At 46.2% G+C, this 19,952-nt stretch overlaps 1 protein-coding gene across 5 annotated transcripts in view; it reads right to left on the bottom strand.

Annotated features, from left to right (window-relative positions):
* Positions 1-19,952, bottom strand: part of PATJ (PATJ crumbs cell polarity complex component) — a 238,175-nt gene that overhangs the window by 216,303 nt on the left and 1,920 nt on the right. For all 5 annotated transcript variants that reach the window (XM_090047201.1, XM_090047198.1, XM_090047196.1 and 2 more), the window contains exons 2-5: positions 7,034-7,089; positions 6,783-6,949; positions 4,022-4,204; positions 1,984-2,123 (exon numbers count right to left, since the gene is read on the bottom strand). In XM_090047201.1, the coding sequence (XP_089903327.1) occupies positions 1,984-2,123; positions 4,022-4,204; positions 6,783-6,949; positions 7,034-7,055 (512 nt within the window). In that variant the 5' untranslated portion in view covers positions 7,056-7,089. The remainder of the gene's footprint in view (positions 1-1,983; positions 2,124-4,021; positions 4,205-6,782; positions 6,950-7,033; positions 7,090-19,952) is intronic.

Below are 19,952 nucleotides of genomic sequence, written 5' to 3'. Positions count from 1 at the left end.
TGGCTCTGGCTCCACCTAAGCTGAGCCCTGGGCCAGAGCCAGAACCCCTGCCTGTCCTGGACTGCAGCCAGGGTCAGGGCTGGGGTCAGAGTAGCCCATGCTGCTGCTGCCTGGAGTCAGTAGCCATGGAGTTCAGGGCTGAGGTCAGCAGTGTGGATTGCAAATCAAGGAGTGGCATAAGTCTGGAAGCAGGTGACAGAGATGATCTTGGATCAGGCAGCAGCATGGGTTGGGGACTGCACAGTGGGGCGATGTGTTAGGGGGACAAGCGTTTGGGGGAGGCGACAGGAAAGGGCAGGAGACGGGCACTGGGAAGCAGGCAGGGAAGAAGGGGCAGGGGTCAGGTTGCCTGGCCCTCCCAACTGCTTGCCTCCCTACTGTCAGCTCCCCTGCAGCTGCTTCCCCACCACTGCTTTCCTCGCCATAGCAGTGGAGAGGAAAAATAAAGAGAATCCTCCAGTAGTAATTACAATTCTGTACATGGAAATTATAACAGAATTTGTAAATTTTCCACATATAGAATATAATTATTACAGGTCATTTTAAATTTAAAGTCACCTTGGTATACTCACATGGCATTCTGTTTAAAAAGCATTTGCCATGCTGAATTTCAGATAACAACATTCAACTCCCTTAACTGGCAGGGAATTCATAAAAAATAAGTGAATTGGCCTTCTTTTGGAAACAGAAGGCCTAACTTTCTACTAATGCATGATGGCACAACTCCAAAAGGAATGTATTTAACCTGCTGAGTTGAGATCTGTAACAGCAAATAAAGGAAAGGTCTTTAATTTGCTCAGAGAATTATTCCTTCAGACTACTACACCCAAGGACTGCTGTGACAGATTTTGCCTTTTCGACCTTGTAGGAACCCAAATCATCTTCAGCAGATCCCACCTCAAAAGAAACATCAAGTGTTTTGGAATTAGAAGACTAAGAAAAATGAATCACACGTGCACATACACCAACACCCAAACATCACATTTCTGATTTTTCAGGAGTATGCAACATTAAGGCCTTTACTTGAGCTTTGGGTGTCTGTATTCAGACCTCACCAGCATTCTTTGCTCCATGAAGTCAAGTCCTAACATGCAACATTCCCCCTTCCTGTCCAGATTTATACAGCTCTCTCCATTTCAAAACAGCTTAGCATGGGTTTCCTTAAGTGTTCCTTGGTGTGTCCCCTGTGACCCAATATCAATCATCATTTAAATCTCTTCCTACCTTGTCATGATCTGTTGTCATATCCAACTCATGTCACTTAAAAGTAACATTGTCAACTTGAAATTTATTCACATGATTTTTAAACACAGTAGTACTAGATTAGCCCTCAAATGCCCCTACCCAGCTCTGTAATTTTACAATCCTGGGTTTTTTTAAGGGTTTCTCTGTCTCCTGTTATTAGGGAAAAAACAACTTAAGTGAATAGGAAAAACTGCCTAAGCTTCTGGTTCTGCAAAGAGATGTGTGTAAGCATATGCCAGGAGGATCCAGACCTAAAAAAAAAAAAAAATCACATGGAAAACAGTAAATTGCCAAATGCACTTAGTTCAAGTAGGTGGACTTTTCTTCCTCCCTAATCTCTTTTATGGATACTAATAAGGCTAAAAAAAATTCAGAGAGCATGATTTTTAAATTCCTGATGTTCCTATATGGTTTTGTCTTTATTTTTACTCACCACGTACAGGATTTTCGTAAAAGGAGTAGTGATTTTTGACGCCTTCATTTTGGGGCTTCCAATGAGAAAGAGTTTACAGGGGCGTTACTTTGAAAAAGCCCTGAGCACACATGCTCTGAAAGGCAGGCCTATATAAGGTGTCTCTGATACTGCAGAAATTACAATTGAGACACTGAAAATTTAGTTTCTTCCGAAAATCTTTGACTTAGTGTCTGTTTAAACTCCAAAATCATAATTTTATAGTACTTTTGATGGGGATGTTTTAAAATAAAAAAAACGTAGAACAACACGATGAAGACACTCACCTGTCAGCTACACTTCCTGGCTGGACTTCCTTGACAAAGATACCAACTTCTCCCAAGTTTTGATTTTTAAGAGCAACCACACTAAATCCAAGACCACCAATAGATGGTTTTTCTATATTTATATACTCTGTTTGTCGGCCCTAATAAAAAACCGAACACAAAAACCAGTGAATTGTTAATTTTCAAAACTGCGGAAGTAGACTGTTTAAATTTATGAACACAGAGAGAATTATCATTCTCCTTCTAAAACTAAACAAATGCAGAATACTGAACATGTTATTTCTATAAAAAAAACTCCACCATTTATTATTTTTAATATACCAGAGTGTAGTATATGCAGACAGCCTGAAGTTCTGAAGCCTCGGGGAATTTAAGAGCTGCTTTCACACTTCATTCACATTATGAGATGAATTCCAAAAGGGATGAAAAGTATGAATAAAGTGCTGTCTAGAGCAATATACTTGGAATTTCTGGAAATACTGCATAGCTGAACTAAATTGCTTGTCTTTTCACTGCTTTTTGCTTTAAAAAGACTGCATTTTTGGTTCTATGTTCAGATGCTTTCGTTTTTAAAGAAATAAATTTGTTTTCCTCTACCCTACACAATTTCATACTTAATAGTAAAAAGTTTACTTCTGAATTATTCTAGTTTTCACTTCTTGTACAGATTTTCTGGGCTTATTTACTGGGTTGTAAGAGTTGGAAAATATTGCTTCAGTTTTAGCCAAGCTGAAGTGTGGTCATTACTCCTAAATCTTTTATTGGCTTGGTTAACGGTACACTAATGAGAAAAGTTATGCTTAAAATAGTACAGCTTCAGTAAAAGTCAGTTAGTAACAGTTACTTAAAATAGAAATAAATGCCTAAGTAATTTAATTATTTAAAATAACGCACAAGAATAAATGCACAATTCCACATGGGTGGACACTACACCTGCATAATATTCACCCGAAGTCAATGGGGCTCTGCACAGAAGCACTGATACAGTGCATACCATATTTATTCAAATCCAAGATGAGGTTGTTTCCCCATTCAACATAAGGAGGAAAAAGCCTTGTCCTGGATTCAGGTATCAGCCTGGGGCAGGCAGCGGCTATGGCTCTAGCTTCACCCCTGACCCAGGACCAGGGCTAGAGCCAGAGCCATACCTGCTGCCTGCCATGGGTTGAGGCTGAAACTGGTATCACGACTGCCACTGCTCCTTGGTCAGGGCCAGAGCCAGAGCTGGAAGGGGAAGAGATGGACAGGTTGTTAGGGGTTGGCAGGCACTGGGGGAAGAGGAAGACAGGTGGTAGGCACCGGGGAGGCAAAATGGCAAGGGAGCAAGGTACAGGTCAGGCTACCTGCCCCCTTCCACTTCCCTCCCCACTACCTCTTCCTCATCACTGCTTTCCCCGTGCCCTGCACCATTGCAATGGAGAGAGGGACAAATTTTAAATGACCCTCCAATAGAGGGTCCAACAGAAAAAATGTGAGCTCTCCGTCCTTGGAAGTTTAAGAGAAGGTTTGACAGATATTTGGCTGGGATGATTTAGTCAGGGATGATCCTGCCTTGAGCAGGTGGCCAGTGATGACCCTGTGAGGTTCCTTCCAGCCTTATTTTCCCAGGGCTCTACATTGTTCATAATATTTATAGGAGAGGTATAAACAGAAATTTCCCAGCTTCTTCTATAAAGTTGGTAAATGTCTTTGTTCATAATGTTTTAGATCAAAAAAATTTTTTTTTCATCAGAACAAATGTTTGCAGGACATGACAATGACATTTCAACTACCAATAAATAACTGGGGTTTTAAGAAACCAAAATGTATTCTTTTCTATTGTGGAATGTTTGATGGAAAAACCTGAGGGGTACCTAAAACTCCATTTTTTCAAAATCTTCTACAGAGAAGATTTTGATCAGTCCCAACTCTCCTGAGACTGTTCTGTCCCAGATATACTATAGAAACTTAGATTTGTAAACCTATTGTAATATTATATACACACAACCGTTTGACACTAATGAAAAAGCAAGTTTAGTCCATTGGCCATGAGCTTTACCTTTGCCATCTGCTGGATGATTGCGTTAAATTCATTAACTTCTAAATCTGGAACTAGAAGAGGTAATCTAGGTATCGCGGATTTCGACAAGTTTCCATTAGCAACTGATTTATCGGCAAACACTAGTACCCCTTTCCTAGTAAAGTCAAAGTCTACTGAACGGTCTGAAGGCATGTAATTGAGCTGTTGAAATAAACAGAAAGATTTTGTCAAATGCCTTCTTCAAAACAGTAATAAAAACATAAAAAACATTTCCAGATATAAGATTTAGTACAAAGACATCCATGTAAATAGGTTAGCATTTTAAATCAGAACGTTAGAATTTGGAATGCATATCAGGATTGCCTCAACTTCACTGTTGCATAAAAGGATAAATAGTACACATATATATTTAGAGTTCACATAATGTTCCTTAAAAGAGAGAGAGAGAGAGAGAGAGAGATACCGGGGGGTGGGGGGAAGGAAAAAAAGAACAGCAGAGAATTCAGCATCATCTGGGAAAAAAAAGGTTGGGGGGAGGGGGGACAGTATGGTAGCAAGAGCAGTCCCTTTAGTTTTTTAAGAATTTCTATTTTTAATACAATCCAACCACATTTCAGATGTTTTTAAAATGCAAAAGCATTTTCCTTTTCAAACTTTTCTGCCTATTTTCATCCCACTTACTCCTCTTGGTTTCACCCCTCTTTCTTGTCTTTTCCTACTCTCCCATTTTCACCTTCCAGTCCAGAAGGTAACATACATGGAAGGAGCAGGTGTTAGGTTCAGACTCTTGGTCAAATCATCTACTTCCATTAAAAATGCAGACATCCAAGTCGTATTTTGAGACTGACCCTGGCACTTAGGAACCAAAGGTTACGTCTACCCTTGGAAAGTTTTGTCCATGTAAGTATATTACTCTGGCAAAACTGCACTTTTGTGATGGCACTCATTCAAAGCTCCATAAGAGTCCTGTTGCTGTAAATGCAAGGACACAAGAAGCACAGCTATGGCAGTCACAAATCTTGCCTCCTCCTATCCCTAAGATAGCTAGGTTTGCAAAAGTCCCTAGTATAGAGTAATTGAAAATCCATAATTTATACCCTTACATCACCCAGGTACTTTTGAAATTTTTACCACATTTCATGAGTCTTCCTTTATGCAATGAGTTTAAACAAAGCATATTACCATTCAAGCACGTGGAAAGCAGAATAAGCCGCAGATTGTTTGAGCCGTCTCCAGTGCACAGTCCATGCTTAGCACCTGGCTGCATCTGGTCCTCAAGCCACAAACTGCACGTGCTATCATTGCTACAGGTTGGATTTCAGTCTATAGCAAAGCCAGTTGACTTAAAAATGCTGATAACTTCAGCTGGGAATTATGAATATTGATGAGCTAAGCTGGAAGAAGAATTCTCACCTAAACAGGAGTGCTCAAGAAGTGCACTTCGTAAGGAATCTTAAGAAAATCAATTCATCAAATACTAGTTTGGAACATCCCAGAAATAATTTCAGTATGCACTTACCAGAAACAATGTTCTTACATTTACGGCATTTACATACAATTTTTCTACTTCAGTGATGCCTATAGAATTTTTTGTTTTGAAGGCAGAATTAAAAATGACAGTGTGCCTACAGAGATCACTGCTGCTCAGAGCATACAAAATGAGTCCCTAAGTCTTCTGGCCTGGTTCAACTATTTGCATGACAAATTGGCTGTACAAGTGAATGTGACACAGCCCCTCATCACTCTAGGGCCTCAATACAATTGGTATGTCCACACTGCAGTCAATTACCTGCCAGATGGCACAGACACTGCTCACACTGGCAGCAGCCTAGCCATAGCAAAAGGGAGCTTAATGAAGGCTAATTGACTCTACTGAAAAATAAAATAAATTAGCCTATTTTGTGCTCCATGCTTCTGCCTCTGAACTTTTACCAATACCTGAGATAGTTTGGTTATTTCTACACCAGCAGACAGCAATCTTCTTGTGGTGTCAGGCCAAAATGACCTGGCTCAGGACTGAGGTGGGCCAGTACCAGGATCCAGCTGCTGCTGTCGCCACCACCTCTCTCTTCTGTCCATTGACAGCTTTCCCTCTCCTAACAGCAGCTCCCGCCAGGCTTCCCCACCCCCTCCCTCTTCACCTCAGGCTGCCAGCCTGGGGCTAGTGCCCTGCCACTTCATCAGTGAGTAGGGGAAAAGCCTGGCAGGGGCTGGTTCCCCCCTCCTCCTCCAGGCAGAACCCTAGCTAGGGACCATACAGGCCAGACTGGGGGTTTAAACCCCTCCCCAGTCATATTCAGCAGCCTGCTGGGGCCGGGCCATGCCCCCTATCTCAGCTTGGGCAGGGAGGGAGGAAAAGCCTGGAGGCCTTCTCTCCCAGCTTCCCGCCAGCCTTCCACTGCCAGAGGGAAGGGAAGGCTGCTCTAGCACTCCAAATCCTAGTCTGAGCCACTGAAGGCATGTGGCTGGATTTCCAGAATTAAACATGAATGTCTGTTCACTTGCTTCTACGTTCAAGCTACGCAGTTTAGATTAATCTGAAAACGACCGAACTAATTCAGGCTCAGACTTTTTGAATGCCTGTACTTAGCCCTAGAATCCATGGGCTGGATCCAGTGGCTCACAGGCTGTCAGCCCCTGCTGTCCCTTTTACAGCAGTCACTAACCCAAAGACCAGTTTATAAATGATATATGCGGTGACACATGCCTACATATCACATTTTAAAAGCTTAGGTAAATAAGCTCGACATCATAACCAAATCAGTCATTTGAAGCTTACCTGTTCCTTCAGTTGCTTGATGGACTGCTGAAGAGTCAGTATCTGGTTAAAGAGGGGGCTCCTGAGTGTGTTATGCAAAATAGTCAATTTTTCACTCTGTGAAGTGTCTCCTTTTTCACGTAATTTCATTTGTAGACGATCCAGGATCTGCAGCACCTGCTGCTTGTCTGATGCCCACCAAAATAAGACAGGTTAGAAATTTGTTTTCGTCTCTCGCCACTTAACAGAATAATTATTCTTGAAATACCTACCTGCTGCAGGATTTTCAGGCATGTTGAAATTGTACGCGTGGAATTAGACAGAAAACCTAGAGGAAGTTTAAAAGAAAAATATAATAAAGCAAGAAATCCAGTGCCAACTAAGTTACATCTTTTGACAAATTGCTAATAAAGGGACAGTTAAGAAAAAGCATGCTCTCTCACTTTCATTTTAATTCACTGTGGTTAAAGCAGAACTTAAACTGATTTAAGCATTTTTTCCCCATTTTGTTCAACTTGTGCCTTTGACATGACTTTCATTATAGTCATTTCACTGTTATCTCTTATGGTCAGGCTGTTTTCCCTTATATCTGGGGTTGTCAACTGGGGGTACTTGAGAAGGCCCTAGGACTGGGGTGGCCAGCTGTTGGCTCTTCAGAAGTTAATATGCATCTCCTTGAATCTTTGCAACAGCACATGGTGACCAGCTTCCATTTGGACACATGGGCTGTCACGGCCCCATGTTCGGCTACATGCCATGCCCCCCCCCCACTCCACTTTGGCTGTGTGATCCCCACCCCCGCCACATCTGGCCACCAGGGGTACACTGCTCCGTGTCTGGCCGCTGGGGTTACACTGACCCAAAAAAGGTTGAAAACCGCTGCCTTATATTGTTTCTATAGCTCTTCCATACACCAGGAGAAGAGAGAAGCACGCCTTCAAACATGAAATAAAATTATTATGAAGAACCTAAAAGTTGGCAGGGAGGCTGAGGGTGTAAACAAATGGCAAACAAGCAAGTTAACAAAGGGTGGGACTTACAGCAGAACAGATGATGTTTCCCTGCCTGCTCTTACCTCCCAAGAAGCAAGAGCTGAAACAGGGCTAATTTGCCCCAGTTTTGCTCTCATTCATGCGGAGTAAGAGCAGGCAGAAGAACAGTTACTGTGGAGCAGCTGATGGGCAATAACTCCTCACTCCACCTCCTAACTTGCTAAGTTTTGTCCAAACAACACATGGCAGTTGTGTTAACCCAAAATGTAGTCCACTAAAACCACAGTTTGGTTTAAGGGCCCATCAAATATATAAAACTGTTGAAATTCCACCGCCGTTACTGGAAAGCTACTATTCCCCGTGGATTCTGGACGAGCTTGCTGACTCCTCATAGTGGCAGCTCAGCCCTACAATCTGATTACGCCAGTTGCAGCTATGCCAGGTTATGCTTCTGAAATCAGTGGTGCCTCATCCACAAGAGAAACGCTAGAGAATCAAGATCTAAAACTGGTCTAGCTCAGGGCTTTTCCCCTGGTGGCCTGCAGGCCAGCTGCAGCCTTGCAACTCATGCTACCTAACTGCAGGCGTGGCTCCCTTCCCCCTCCTCCCCAAATTGTGCTGCTGCTGCCACTATCTCTGGGCTCCCCCTCCCTCCTCCAGCCCCGATCAGATCCCCCACACCAGGGGACGGGGCAGATCCAGGGGAGGTGCAGTGGTCCATTCCTGCTCCATCCAAACTTTAAAAGCAACTGCTTGGGAGAAGCAGTGGCTTTTCTATTCAAGGAGCACTAAGGGAGTCAATGGATTTCATGACTCATCATAATCTACCTGATTACTCATTACAATCTGCCTGATTGCTGCTAATCTCTCTTCACTTCACAACCTTGTCTCCTTTTTAATGGTCTTTCAAGGGTATTCAAGCTACCCTTCTTCAGTGTGGCTGTTCACCATCCCTGGTGATGTCCTCTTCTGTTTCACAGCCCTGCAGACTTTTAATAGCTCTAGCTAGAAACTTTAATTCAGGTGTGGTAATATTAACTCAGGCACAGAAATGACTAACACTGAAGTACTGGAAACACTATCAAGGCACTCAAGAAAACCAGATTTTTGTTTTATGACCCTGAATAAGAGACATACATTTAGCCATCATGAATGAAACCATAACTTTTGACTATTTTTTGCCTAATTTGTGTATTATTAAATGTAATAGATAGCCTAAGACATGAGTGTACCTTCCAATAAAATTATATTTGTTTTTGCTTTGATCTTAAACTGAACAATGTAGCATTAGGCCCCTAGCATATTAGTAGGGATGTACTGAAATTGTGATTTTGTCATTTTTTTGGGAAAATGCAAAATCAGGCATTTTCTGTGAAAAAATCAGAGAAATCCTTGAAAAAAAGGAGCCCTGCAAAAAAGTGGGGAAAAGTGGAGCTCTGTGTAAAAATAAAAAAGTGTTTCTTTTTTCCCGCCCTGGGCAGCAGCCCCTGCCCCTAGCTGCTCTCATGCAGCCTCTCAGTCCTGCAGCCTGGGCAGACAGGGACAGGTCCAGCCCTGTTTTTTATTTTTTCTCTGAAGCCTGGTGCAGCTGGGCTTCTCCCAGCATGCGGGTACTGCAGGGAGTAGGAGCCAGGGCCACAGGGAACGGAGCCAGAGCAGGGTGCTGGGGGGCAGCACGGCCCGGCTGGGGCAGGGGGGCAGTGACAACCTGTCCCTCCCACATGGGGTCAGGGAGGGGTGGGGAGAGCAGGGCTGAGCCAGGAGGAGCAGAGCTGGGGCAGGGCAAGGGGTCAGCGGTAACCCTTCTCCGGCACTCAGGTGGGGCCAGGGATAGCTTATCTTCCCCCTGTACAGACCAAGGCTGGGCAGGGGCCAGGGCCAGGCCAGGCCAGGCCAGGAGGAAGTGGGACAGTGACAACCCATGTGTCTGCTGGCCACCCCAGCCGATCAGAGGGCGTGTATAGGGGAGGGGAGGTGGCTGCAATCTGCCCATGAAATTGGAGCCCAATGGGCCTGCAAAATTTGGCCCCAGACTCCACAATTTGAGTACATCCCTACACATTAGTCAAGCTTCTAGTTTCTCTTTAACCGAAGAAAAATATTTGTGTTAGGTGTGATGATGCACCAAGTCATGTGCACCCCCTTTTCAAATCTCTACATCCGACCATGCAGGGGGGTCCTGTGGCCCGAGGACTATGCAGCCCCAGGCACTCAGAAGGTGGACATCTCTGGTCTAGTTAATAAGACAATGGCCTGGGAACCAGAAGAGCCAAGTTCTATTCTCTGTCATGCCACAAACCTACTATACAAACATCTACCTCTGTCCCCATGCCATACTTTGCCTTACCTAACCTATTTAGACCACCTCCTCAAGAAGAGGCCGTTTTTTACCCTATTTATGTACAATGCCTAGTGCAATGTGGACCTACTTATTGCCGAGGCTTCTAGATGGTAGTATAACAAAAAATTAAGTCCAAGTAGTGTCTCATTATAGGATCAAGCCCTTATTTGCATAGTATTACTTTGGATTTATACAGGCTTGTCTCGTTTAGACCAATATATAACTAATAAATAAGATCTATTTATGTGCTGCAGCCTCCTGTGAACAAAGACAACTTTTTACTACCGTAACTTACGTTGGGTAATTATGTCAGACATAATTACATGATTTTGAAATAAATGTCAATATCAAAGATAAAACCCTCTTCTCCTATAGATGATCACTAGAACCAGGTCAAACACGCATAATGAAACCTGGAAGGTAAAAGGCCACTGATTTTGGAAGGAGAGCAGTCGGCTGAGGACGCCGGAGGGAGCACACAGTGTCCCCAGTATCCCCCGACCCTTGAGGCAGCGGTGGTAGCAGCAGCAGCAATTGGCAGCTAAGAGACAGCTGCGGCAACGGGGGAAGGGAGCGAGCGGGGCCAGGTGTTGGAGATTGGGCAGCGGACCCTTTCCCCGCCTGACCCTATTTAGTCGCACCAGGCGGAAGCCGCGCGAACAGGGAGTACAAACAGGTGCGCCGGAGTTTGCACCGGGGTCGCGCAGGGAGGCACGGGAGAGAGGCCACAGGCAGCAGAAGAGCCAATGGCAGCAGCAGCAGCAGTCTCCAGGTAAGTACATGGGGGTGACAGCATAGGAGTTGTCACGCGGAGTGCAGCCAGGGCTCCTGCCCCACGGCTGCCTCCTGGCCCGGGGACCGGTGAGACTTCCACGCGGATGGGGCCACCTGCCTGTGGGGGCTGCCTGGCTTGGTCCCTGGGGGCGGGGGGGGGGGGCAGGGAGGCAGGGGCTTCTCTCACCTGTCCCACCTGTGCCAAGACTGTGGCGCTGGAGGGGCAGGTGAGAGAGCTCCAGGCGGAGGTGAGCGGGCTGCGGAGGATGAGCTTGACGGGTACCTTCTCTCTCTGCAGGACCCGTCCCCTCAGGCTGTCACCACCCAGGAGTCTGCAGGAGGCGAATAGAAAACGGTCACCTCCAGGGCCAGGCAGCGTCACAAGCGGTGCATAGCTGCATCAACTGTCATCCCAGTCCAACTGGGGAACATGTATGCGGCCCTGGCAGAGCTGGAGGAGACTGGGCATGAGGAAGAAGGACGGGAGGAAGCCACGCCCTCATCCAGCAAGCCATCATCCATACCAACTGAGAAACATCCAGTGACCCAGAGGAAGAGACATCGGGTCATCGTCATAGGGGACTCCCTCCTCAGAGGAACCGAGGGACCCATCCACCATGCAGACCCCAACGTGTGAGAAGTGTACCGTCTCCCAGGTGCCAAGATTGGGGACGTCACAGGGAAGATCACTGACCTCATCCGGCCTTCTGACTACTATCCTATGGTCCTATCCATGCGGGAACCAATGACGCGGCCCAGAGTAGTCCAGACCAGATCATGGATGACTACAGGGCTCTGGGGGCCAAGCTTAGAAAGTCGGTGGCCCAGGTGGTCTTTTCGTCCCTCCTCCCAGTTAGTGGACACCATCAGTGGCAGAGCGCCTGCATCCGTGAGGTGAACCGGCACCTCCGGAGTTGGTGTCATCACACCAGATTTGGCTTCCTAAACCATGACCCGCACTTCAGAGCAGAGGGCGTCCTGGGTGTTATGAATTATGCTTTTAAAGCCACGTGCAGTTTGCTCTAGGCTGGGGCAATGATCACGCAGAGCAAGTATCCAAAGTCAGATACAGAGCCTTTATTCGCTGCAGTGGGGTGCCTCTGAGGAGGCACCCCGCCTACCAGAAATAATACTATTTTATTCTTTGTTAGTTCATCAGCGTTAGTTCATGATTACCTTGTGCTTGTAAAAATACCCAATCATCTATTAACTAAATCACTATTCTATCCAATCAAGCGGCACTGTGAGCGTGAACACCAAAGTTTAACTCTCATGACTACATGCCCCATATATTTTTGCCCAGATGTATCTTATCTTATAAAAACAATCCTTGTACCACCTTCAAGATTTCTCTGTTGATGAGACTCCTTTGTTGACTGGATTCAGCTAGTTTCATATCTTATCAGTAACCCTTACACAGTACCCCTTTTCCCTCCCAGCCGTCTTGTAAGTGCTGTGTCCGCTTTTATGAAATGGAGGCGAAAGGACAATGAAATGGCCTCACTTTTAGTATTACAAAGCCTTGCTTTAGCCCTACAAGATTCATATACAACATGGGGTGTGATGGTCTCCATCTCTCCCCCAAAGGTAAGAGTTTGTCTAGTCGACCTCCTCTGGCGGGCTTTAAATCAAGTTCATTGTGGAGTGGGGATCCACAGGAGCAAGAAAAAAAACTCAACCAGGTGTAGGACCTGCTCAGGTATATACCAAGGGACCAGGGCTCCCACGGGGGGATTAAGGTGTCTCTTCACTAATGCAAGAAGCATGGGGAACAAGCAGGAGGAGCTTGCTGTCCTGCTTGCAAGTAGTAAAATCAACCTGGGTGGCCTAGTGGAGACATGGTGGGACAAAACATTTGACTGGGCATTAGACATAGAAGGCTATAGCTTGTTTAGAAGAGATAGGAAGGAGAAAAAAGGTGGGGAGGTTGCGCTCTATGTTAGGGAACAGTATACCAGTTCTACCTTCCAAATGGGACCAGAGGAAGGCTTAATTGAGACCCTGTGGGTCAAACTTCAAGGAGGGCGGGGGAGAGGAAGCTGGTGGTAGGGGTTTACTACAGGCCTCCACATCAGGAGGAAGAGCTGGATCTGGAATTTTCCAGGCAGCTGGGGAAGGCCATGCATGCAAAGGATGTTGTGGTCATGGGTAATATGAATTACCCTGACATCAACTGGGAAGAGCAGTCGGCCAGGTCTAGCCACTCACGAAGGTTCCTGACGTGTGTACAGGACCTACACCTTGTGCAGGAGGTACACGTCCCCACTAGGGGAAGCGCCATGCTGGATCTGGTGTTAGCCTCTGGGGACGACCTGGTGGGGGATGTGCTAGTACAAGGGAGGCTAGGGGACAGTGATCATGAAATGATCCAGTTTGCTATTCAGAGAAAGGTGGGGAGGGGAACTAGCACAGCGCAAATGCTTGACTTTAGGAAAGCCAATTTTGATGTGCTCAGGGCAGTAGTCAGGGAGGCACTCGGAGCCCAGGGGATAGCTAGTCTGGGGGTCCAGGAAAGGAGGCTATCCTTGGGACGCAACAGGATGCAATTCCTCTGTGCAGGAAGGCAGGAAAAGGGTCCAAGAAATCTTCATAGCTGAGCGCAGCTATGCAGGCTGGCCTGAGGACAAAGAAAAAAAGCATACTGGCAGTGGAAGCAGGGGGCAGGGACAAAGGAGGAGTACACCTCCCTGACCCAAGCTTGTAGGGATTTGGTAAGGGAGGCTAAAGCAGCACTGGAGCTTAGATTAGCTTCTGGGATTAAGGATAACAAAAAGTCCTTCTTCAAGTATACAGGTAGCAAGAAGTCTCGGGGTAACATTGGACCCCTACAAGGCAGGGCAGGGCAGTTGGTGATGGACGCGGGAGAGAAGGCAGAACTCTTTAACACTTTCTTTGCCTCCATGTTTCTGACTGTTGACAATGGGGAGCTCTCGGGTGACAGCGTAGAGAGGCCCAGGAAGGATGCAAGTCCCCCGACTGTTAGTGCAGACCTAGTTAAGGATTACCTGGAGGGCTTAGATGTGTCCAAGCCGGCAGGCCCGGATGACCTTCATCCGCGGGTGCTGAGGGAATTGGCTGATGTCATTGCAGAGCCATTGGCACGGCTGTTTGAGGACTCCTGGTGCTTGGGCCAAGTCCCTGAGGACTGGAAAAGGGCCAATGTGGTCCCTATTTTCAAGAAGGGGAGGAAGGAAGAGCCTGGCAACTACAGGCCAGTCAGCCGCACTTCTACCCTGGGGAAGGTCTTTGAAAAAATTATCAAGGGCCACATTTGTGAGAGCCTGCAGGGGAAGTGATGTTGAGGGGTAACCAGCATGGGTTCATGCAAGGCCGATCCTGCCTGACTAACCTGGTCTCTTTGTATGACCAGGTAACAAATAGCTCAGATATGAAGAAGGAAGTCGATGTCATCTTCTTGGACTTCCAGAAGGCCTTCAACACAGTGTCCCACCCAATTCTGGTGGGCAAACTGAGGGGCTGTGGCACTGACGAATGCACGGTCACATGGGTGGCAAACTGGCTCCAGGGGCGCACCTGAGGGTGGTGGTGGATGGGTCGACGTCAACCTGGGAGGGTGTGCGCAGCGGAGTCCCCCAGGGCTCGGTCCTGGGGCCGGTGCTGTTCAACATCTTCATTAGCGACCTGGACGAGGGTGTGGAGAGCACCCTGTTCAAGTTCGCTGCTGACACCAAGCTGTGGGGTAAAGTGAATACACCGGCAGGCAGGGACCGCACCCAGGCAGACCTGGATAGGTTGGAGAAGTGGGTGGATCTGAACAGGATGCGGTTCAACAAGGACAAGTGCAAGGTGCTGCACCTGGGGAGAGGGAACCAGCATTATGGTTATAGGTTAGGGGCTTCCCCTCTCAGCAGCAGAGAGGCAGAAAGGGATCTTGGAGTCAGGATTGACTCCAGGATGAATATGAGTCGCCAATGCGATGAAGCAATAGGTAGAGCCAACCGCACCCTGTCCTGCATCAACGGGGGCATCACTAAGAGGTCCAGAGAGGTCTTGCTCCCCCTCTATGCGGCGCTGGTCAGGCCACAGCTGGAGTACTGCGTCCAGTTTTGGGCGCCGCACTTCAGGAAGGACGTGGGGAACCTGGAGAGGGTCCAGAGGAGGCCATTCATATGGTTGGGGGCCTCCGCGGCCAGCCCTATGAGAGGCTGAAGGACCTGAATCTCTTCAGTCTCCGCACGAGGAGATTCAGGGGGGATTTTGTGGCTCCCTACAACCTTATCAGGGGCCAGCAGCTGAGACTCGGAGAAAGTCTGTTCACCAGGGCCCCCCTTGGAGTCACCAGGAACAATGGCCACAAGCTGAGGGAGGATAGGTTTAGGTTGGATATTAGGAAGAGCTACTTCACAGTAAGGGTGGCCAGAGCCTGGAATAGGCTTCCCAGAGAGGTGGTGCTCTCACCTTCCCTGGAGATCTTCAAGAGGAGACTGGATAGGCACCTGGATGGGGTCTTATGACCCCTGCCACCCCCAGTGCTCCTTCCTGCCCATGGCAGGGGGTCGGACTCCATGATCTGTCTAGGTCCCTTCCCACTCAGTGATTCTATGTTGATGTATTTGAGTACTGGTTTCCAATGGAATCCAGGCAGAACTCAGGGGTTTTCCGTGGTTCCCATCTACATCCAAACATTTATCCCAGTTTAAGACAACTTACAGATAAGGAAGGTCATTTTAAACCAAAAATTCAAAGCAAAATCCATGTGACCCATAAACCACGAAAGATTCTCTCACGCTGGAGACTGAGAGCTGTACAGTTTTGTTGTTATACTTTCCACTTGAAATAGAGCACTTCCAATGACCCAAGTGTCCCCCGATTCCTTGCTAAACTCTGATCTGAACTAACTCAAAAGGAAAGAAAACAAACTGAAGCACTACCACTGCATCTGCTACTACAGCCCAAACCCCTCCCCATCTAAGAGAAACAAGGCTCATACAACTCATTAAATATTTCTAGGCTAGGCAAAATCCATGGAAATCTTATTTCCTTCCAAAGAAAACATCAGCACTGTTGCAAAACAGTCCCGGTGGAAAAGTGTGACTTGAAAACACCTTAAAACACAGCACTGGAGACCAATAAATTTACACCAGCAAACAAATCTGATCTGGCAGGAAATTTTTACTTCCTGTCTTATACTGTTGACTGCTATTCCAAAGAGCTCTTACTTAGGCCGCTATACTCTTGCAACGGCTGAAGTGGTCCTCATGTATAATTTATATAACAACTTAAGTTTGTAAAGCACTTTGGGATCCTTGGGAATTCAAGGCAACCTCTCATCATACCTCAACATTTTTTTACACAATACAGCCAAACCAGCCTCAGCTTTTCTTCCATCCCCCCCCTCCCCCGTTTTCTGCGGAGAGTAGAAAAGAGGTATTTGTTTTAAAGCAGGCTTCTAGTTCTTCTGGTTATGAAGTGAGCCTTGAAAATATAAATCATTCATGGGAGTGGAAAGTTTGCATAGAGGATTTTTTCCTCCGCTAAAATCATGAGCTACCTGCAATCCTCATCAACAAAGGCTAGCCTGCGGGGCCTGGGAAACCAACCAAGACAGCTCCCTTGAATTCCTTCCTGGGTTGGTAAAGTTATTGGGAGCCCAAATACATGCTCACTGAACCATTCCCCAAATCCACATGCTAATCCTATGCATAGGAGCGTGATGACAACAGAAATGATTGTTAATGTGGGAGAAGCCTGCCAAGAAAGTTGTTTTGAAGACTTACCCAAAATGGTAATGCTTGTTCTGTTCTGGAAGGGAAACATACACACTCACAGCCTTGTCTTCCTCTTTCCTCACCTCCATTCTTATGTTTCTATACCCATCTGTTGCTTCATTCTTCTGCAGTACTACCAACCCCAAAAGTTTAAACCTCATGTCAGACGTCCCCCCAAAAATCATGAAGTATGCCTCAAAATCAGAGTGGGGCGGGCAATTGTTTTGGGCGGAGGGCCACTTACTGAGTTTTGGCAATGAATCGAGGGCTGCATGACAGGCAGCCAGGGGTACATAAATATGAATTTTCTAAATTTTTTAGGGGCCCCGCAAGCCGGATAGAATGGCCTGGCAAGCCGCATCTTGCCCACATTTTGCCCACCCCTGGTTTAGAGTCTACCCTTTGAGTTCTCACCCCCTCCTATAGTTCATCTGTGTTACATTACTCCAAACTGCTAAGCGTGTTTGATGCTGTGACCTTAATTATCAGGACTAGTGCACACCCACATTAAATATTCTAGGTTTTTAAAGAAGAAAACTGAAAAAAAAAAATGAAAACTCCATCCTGTACCACTGTTTTGACACCCACCTGGGTCACTACCAGGCCTGGAATCCCCCCCGCACAGTTCTTTGAATAGCAAAATGAACCTGCATCCTCCCTCTAATTCTAGTCACAAAGTATTTTGCCAATGGGTTTGACAGGATTGGCAAAGAGCAAAAGAAATAGTGAAATACAGGCTCTGTCCTTCAGTGGGCACAGACTCTTCTACCCTCTCCAACATGCATGACCCATTCTGTCATGTCCAACACGTTCCCTATTTGCATTATCATCACCTCATCTGTCCACATGTCACACAGATGCAGCTCTTACTCCCCATACATCTGAATCAGAAAGACTTCTGCTTGCTGCTTGGGTGCAGGCAAAGGGCATGTGACTGAATAACAGTAATATAACAAGGCCATGACAAGCAGGCCACCAACCCCAAGCACTGATTTAGGGGGGGCACCAGCAACACGCTGCAGCACTCTGCACCTGAAAACAGCATCTTATAAAAGGAAGTGTCAGGCAGCCTTAATCATAGCCTGCGTAACCCATTGCACCTGTAGCTTGCAGTATGAACAAGAATCATTTAGTTAAAAATCCCAAGAGTAAGATATTTGGCATCAAGACTGACATTGCTACTAAGCTCATTTTTAGTGTTCCAGGTATTAGGTTGGCAGCATGAAAGACTGAGTCAACAAAAAGAAATACTGTTTACCCTCTGCACAACTTTCAGATGAGATCATTAAAAAGGCCTGGGCTATTCTGCACAGGCACTTCCTGAGCATAGTGATCTGCACCAGTACCTTTGACAAAAATATCCCTTTCAGCAAGCACCAGACAGCAGGTTTAGTGTTAACTGCTGCATATTACTCGAGGGAATGCTGCAGTCTGTACCACACACCTTCACACAGAAGCCAGGGATAAGACAACCCTTCCTATTCCTACAACTCTTCCTATTCCTACATCTCAAAAAATGTTGATCTATACAGGGTTCAAATTACACTGACTCTTGTGGCGGGATCTGCAAAAAAAAAAATTAAACCAGTGCATTGATTAACAAGTCCACCTAAGTGAAGGAGCAACCTAATCGGAGACCCCCTCCCCCAGGTTATGATTTTCAAATCTTACTGGGGGGCACTCATCTTGTGGGGGGGGGCTCAACCCCCAAGCTCCCCCTTAGCTTATAATCGTTTAGGTCCAGGTGCAAACTAAGTGGTTTTTGCATAATTGTATGGCAGTGACAAGAACTAGAAAGCAAAAGGAATCTAATGGGCCAGGGGCTCGTCAAAAGAAACCGCACGTGCTGCATTGAAGATCTATATGCTTCCTGGACCAAGGCAGTCGATTCAGTTGCACACTTTGGGCACGGCATATATAACAACCACTACAAAGTTCATGTGAAGCTGGGCATGGAGAAAAAACACTAAGGTCCACAGGCAGTTCACAGCAAGGAGGGGAAGGGGGCACTTAATCAAATGGAAGGAAGGTTATGTAATTAGCATATAGGGGCCCTCTGCACATGACCAAAAAAACCTGGCTACTACTGTTATCTCCAGGCATGCAAAGGTCTTGTATTCCACATACTATAGGAGTATCTGCTCTTTAAGCCAAAAAGTGGCCAGTTCAGGGCTTCGCAAATCTTTCCACCTTTTACCTCATAGATACTGCCTCTCCCAGTGCAATCAGTCATCATCTTTTAGACAACAACAACTGCTTAATGGTATATTAGCAAGGGAGTTGATTATTTTTTGGCATCTTTTAATTAAATTTAGCAGCTGGAAACAAGGCAAGGCAGCACTATGTAACCAGTCAATATTGCACTAAACACCAGCAAGCTCGGGAAGATGGCAGGAAATCCCCAAGGCATGGAAGGCACTTAGCCTACAGAATAGCGAAGTATGACGCTCTCTAGTTCCAGCTGTGGGAACTTGTTAGACACCACCTAGACGGAGATGCTAGGTCTACAGTAGTACAGGTTTACCAGTATTTCTGGTAATCCCTAAATCTTCGTAATCTAATTGACAAAAATACTTTTGCAGCTCCAGCTCATACCAGGTGGGAGATCAAAATAATAATAATATCCTGACTAATGTTCTTTTATGCTGGTATAGCTGCAGCTACGCTAGGGCTTTGGGCAGTGGGAAGCATCACCACTTTTTTTTTTTTTTTAATTCTTAAATTACAGAGCCCCTGTTGCTATGACAATGCTGTAGCTGTGTTCAAAGAGCCTCTTCCTGGAGATGTGGCATATGTAGCAAAAGTGTGTGCATGGGGGGCGGGAATCTACCAAATTAACTACACTGCCCCCAAATGACATTAGTTAAATGGGTGGATGTTCAGCTCCTGTCAGGATACCTGTACAGACTAAGGGGGTGTGACTTGAACCTGACGAAGCTTGGAAAACCGAATGGGGTTCACAGGAGATCCCAAATAAATTTCTCGTGACAGATCCAATGCAGAAGGTCCCTGGCTTTGATCTCCCGTGACACTCATGGGCAACTCTAATCTGTACCTGCACAAACCATGGGAGATGTGGATACCTGATGCACAAATGGAAACTTAAAAACTCTTCAGTGTGCGATGTGGTCACGCAGAACAGATCATGACTCAATGCCAGATGCATAAATATGAAAGAGGTATTGCAGCGATACACCCTGCTGTTCCTGATGCAACTGTCTGGCTCAACCACCTAAATGTAGCAGTATAGCATCTACATCAGCCATACAAAAGATGGGGATGTGGGACCTTCTCACATGCAACACACCTAACCCGCTATAAAACTAGTGTAGATCAGACCATCACATGCAATCTT

This window comes from Crocodylus siamensis, chromosome 5, assembly GCF_052110815.1.
Source record: "Crocodylus siamensis isolate JL-2025a chromosome 5, ASM5211081v1, whole genome shotgun sequence".
In the NCBI taxonomy this organism is placed as follows: domain Eukaryota; kingdom Metazoa; phylum Chordata; order Crocodylia; family Crocodylidae; genus Crocodylus; species Crocodylus siamensis.
Note: the sequence above shows the minus strand (reverse complement) of the source record. Positions and strands in the feature narration are given on the sequence as shown.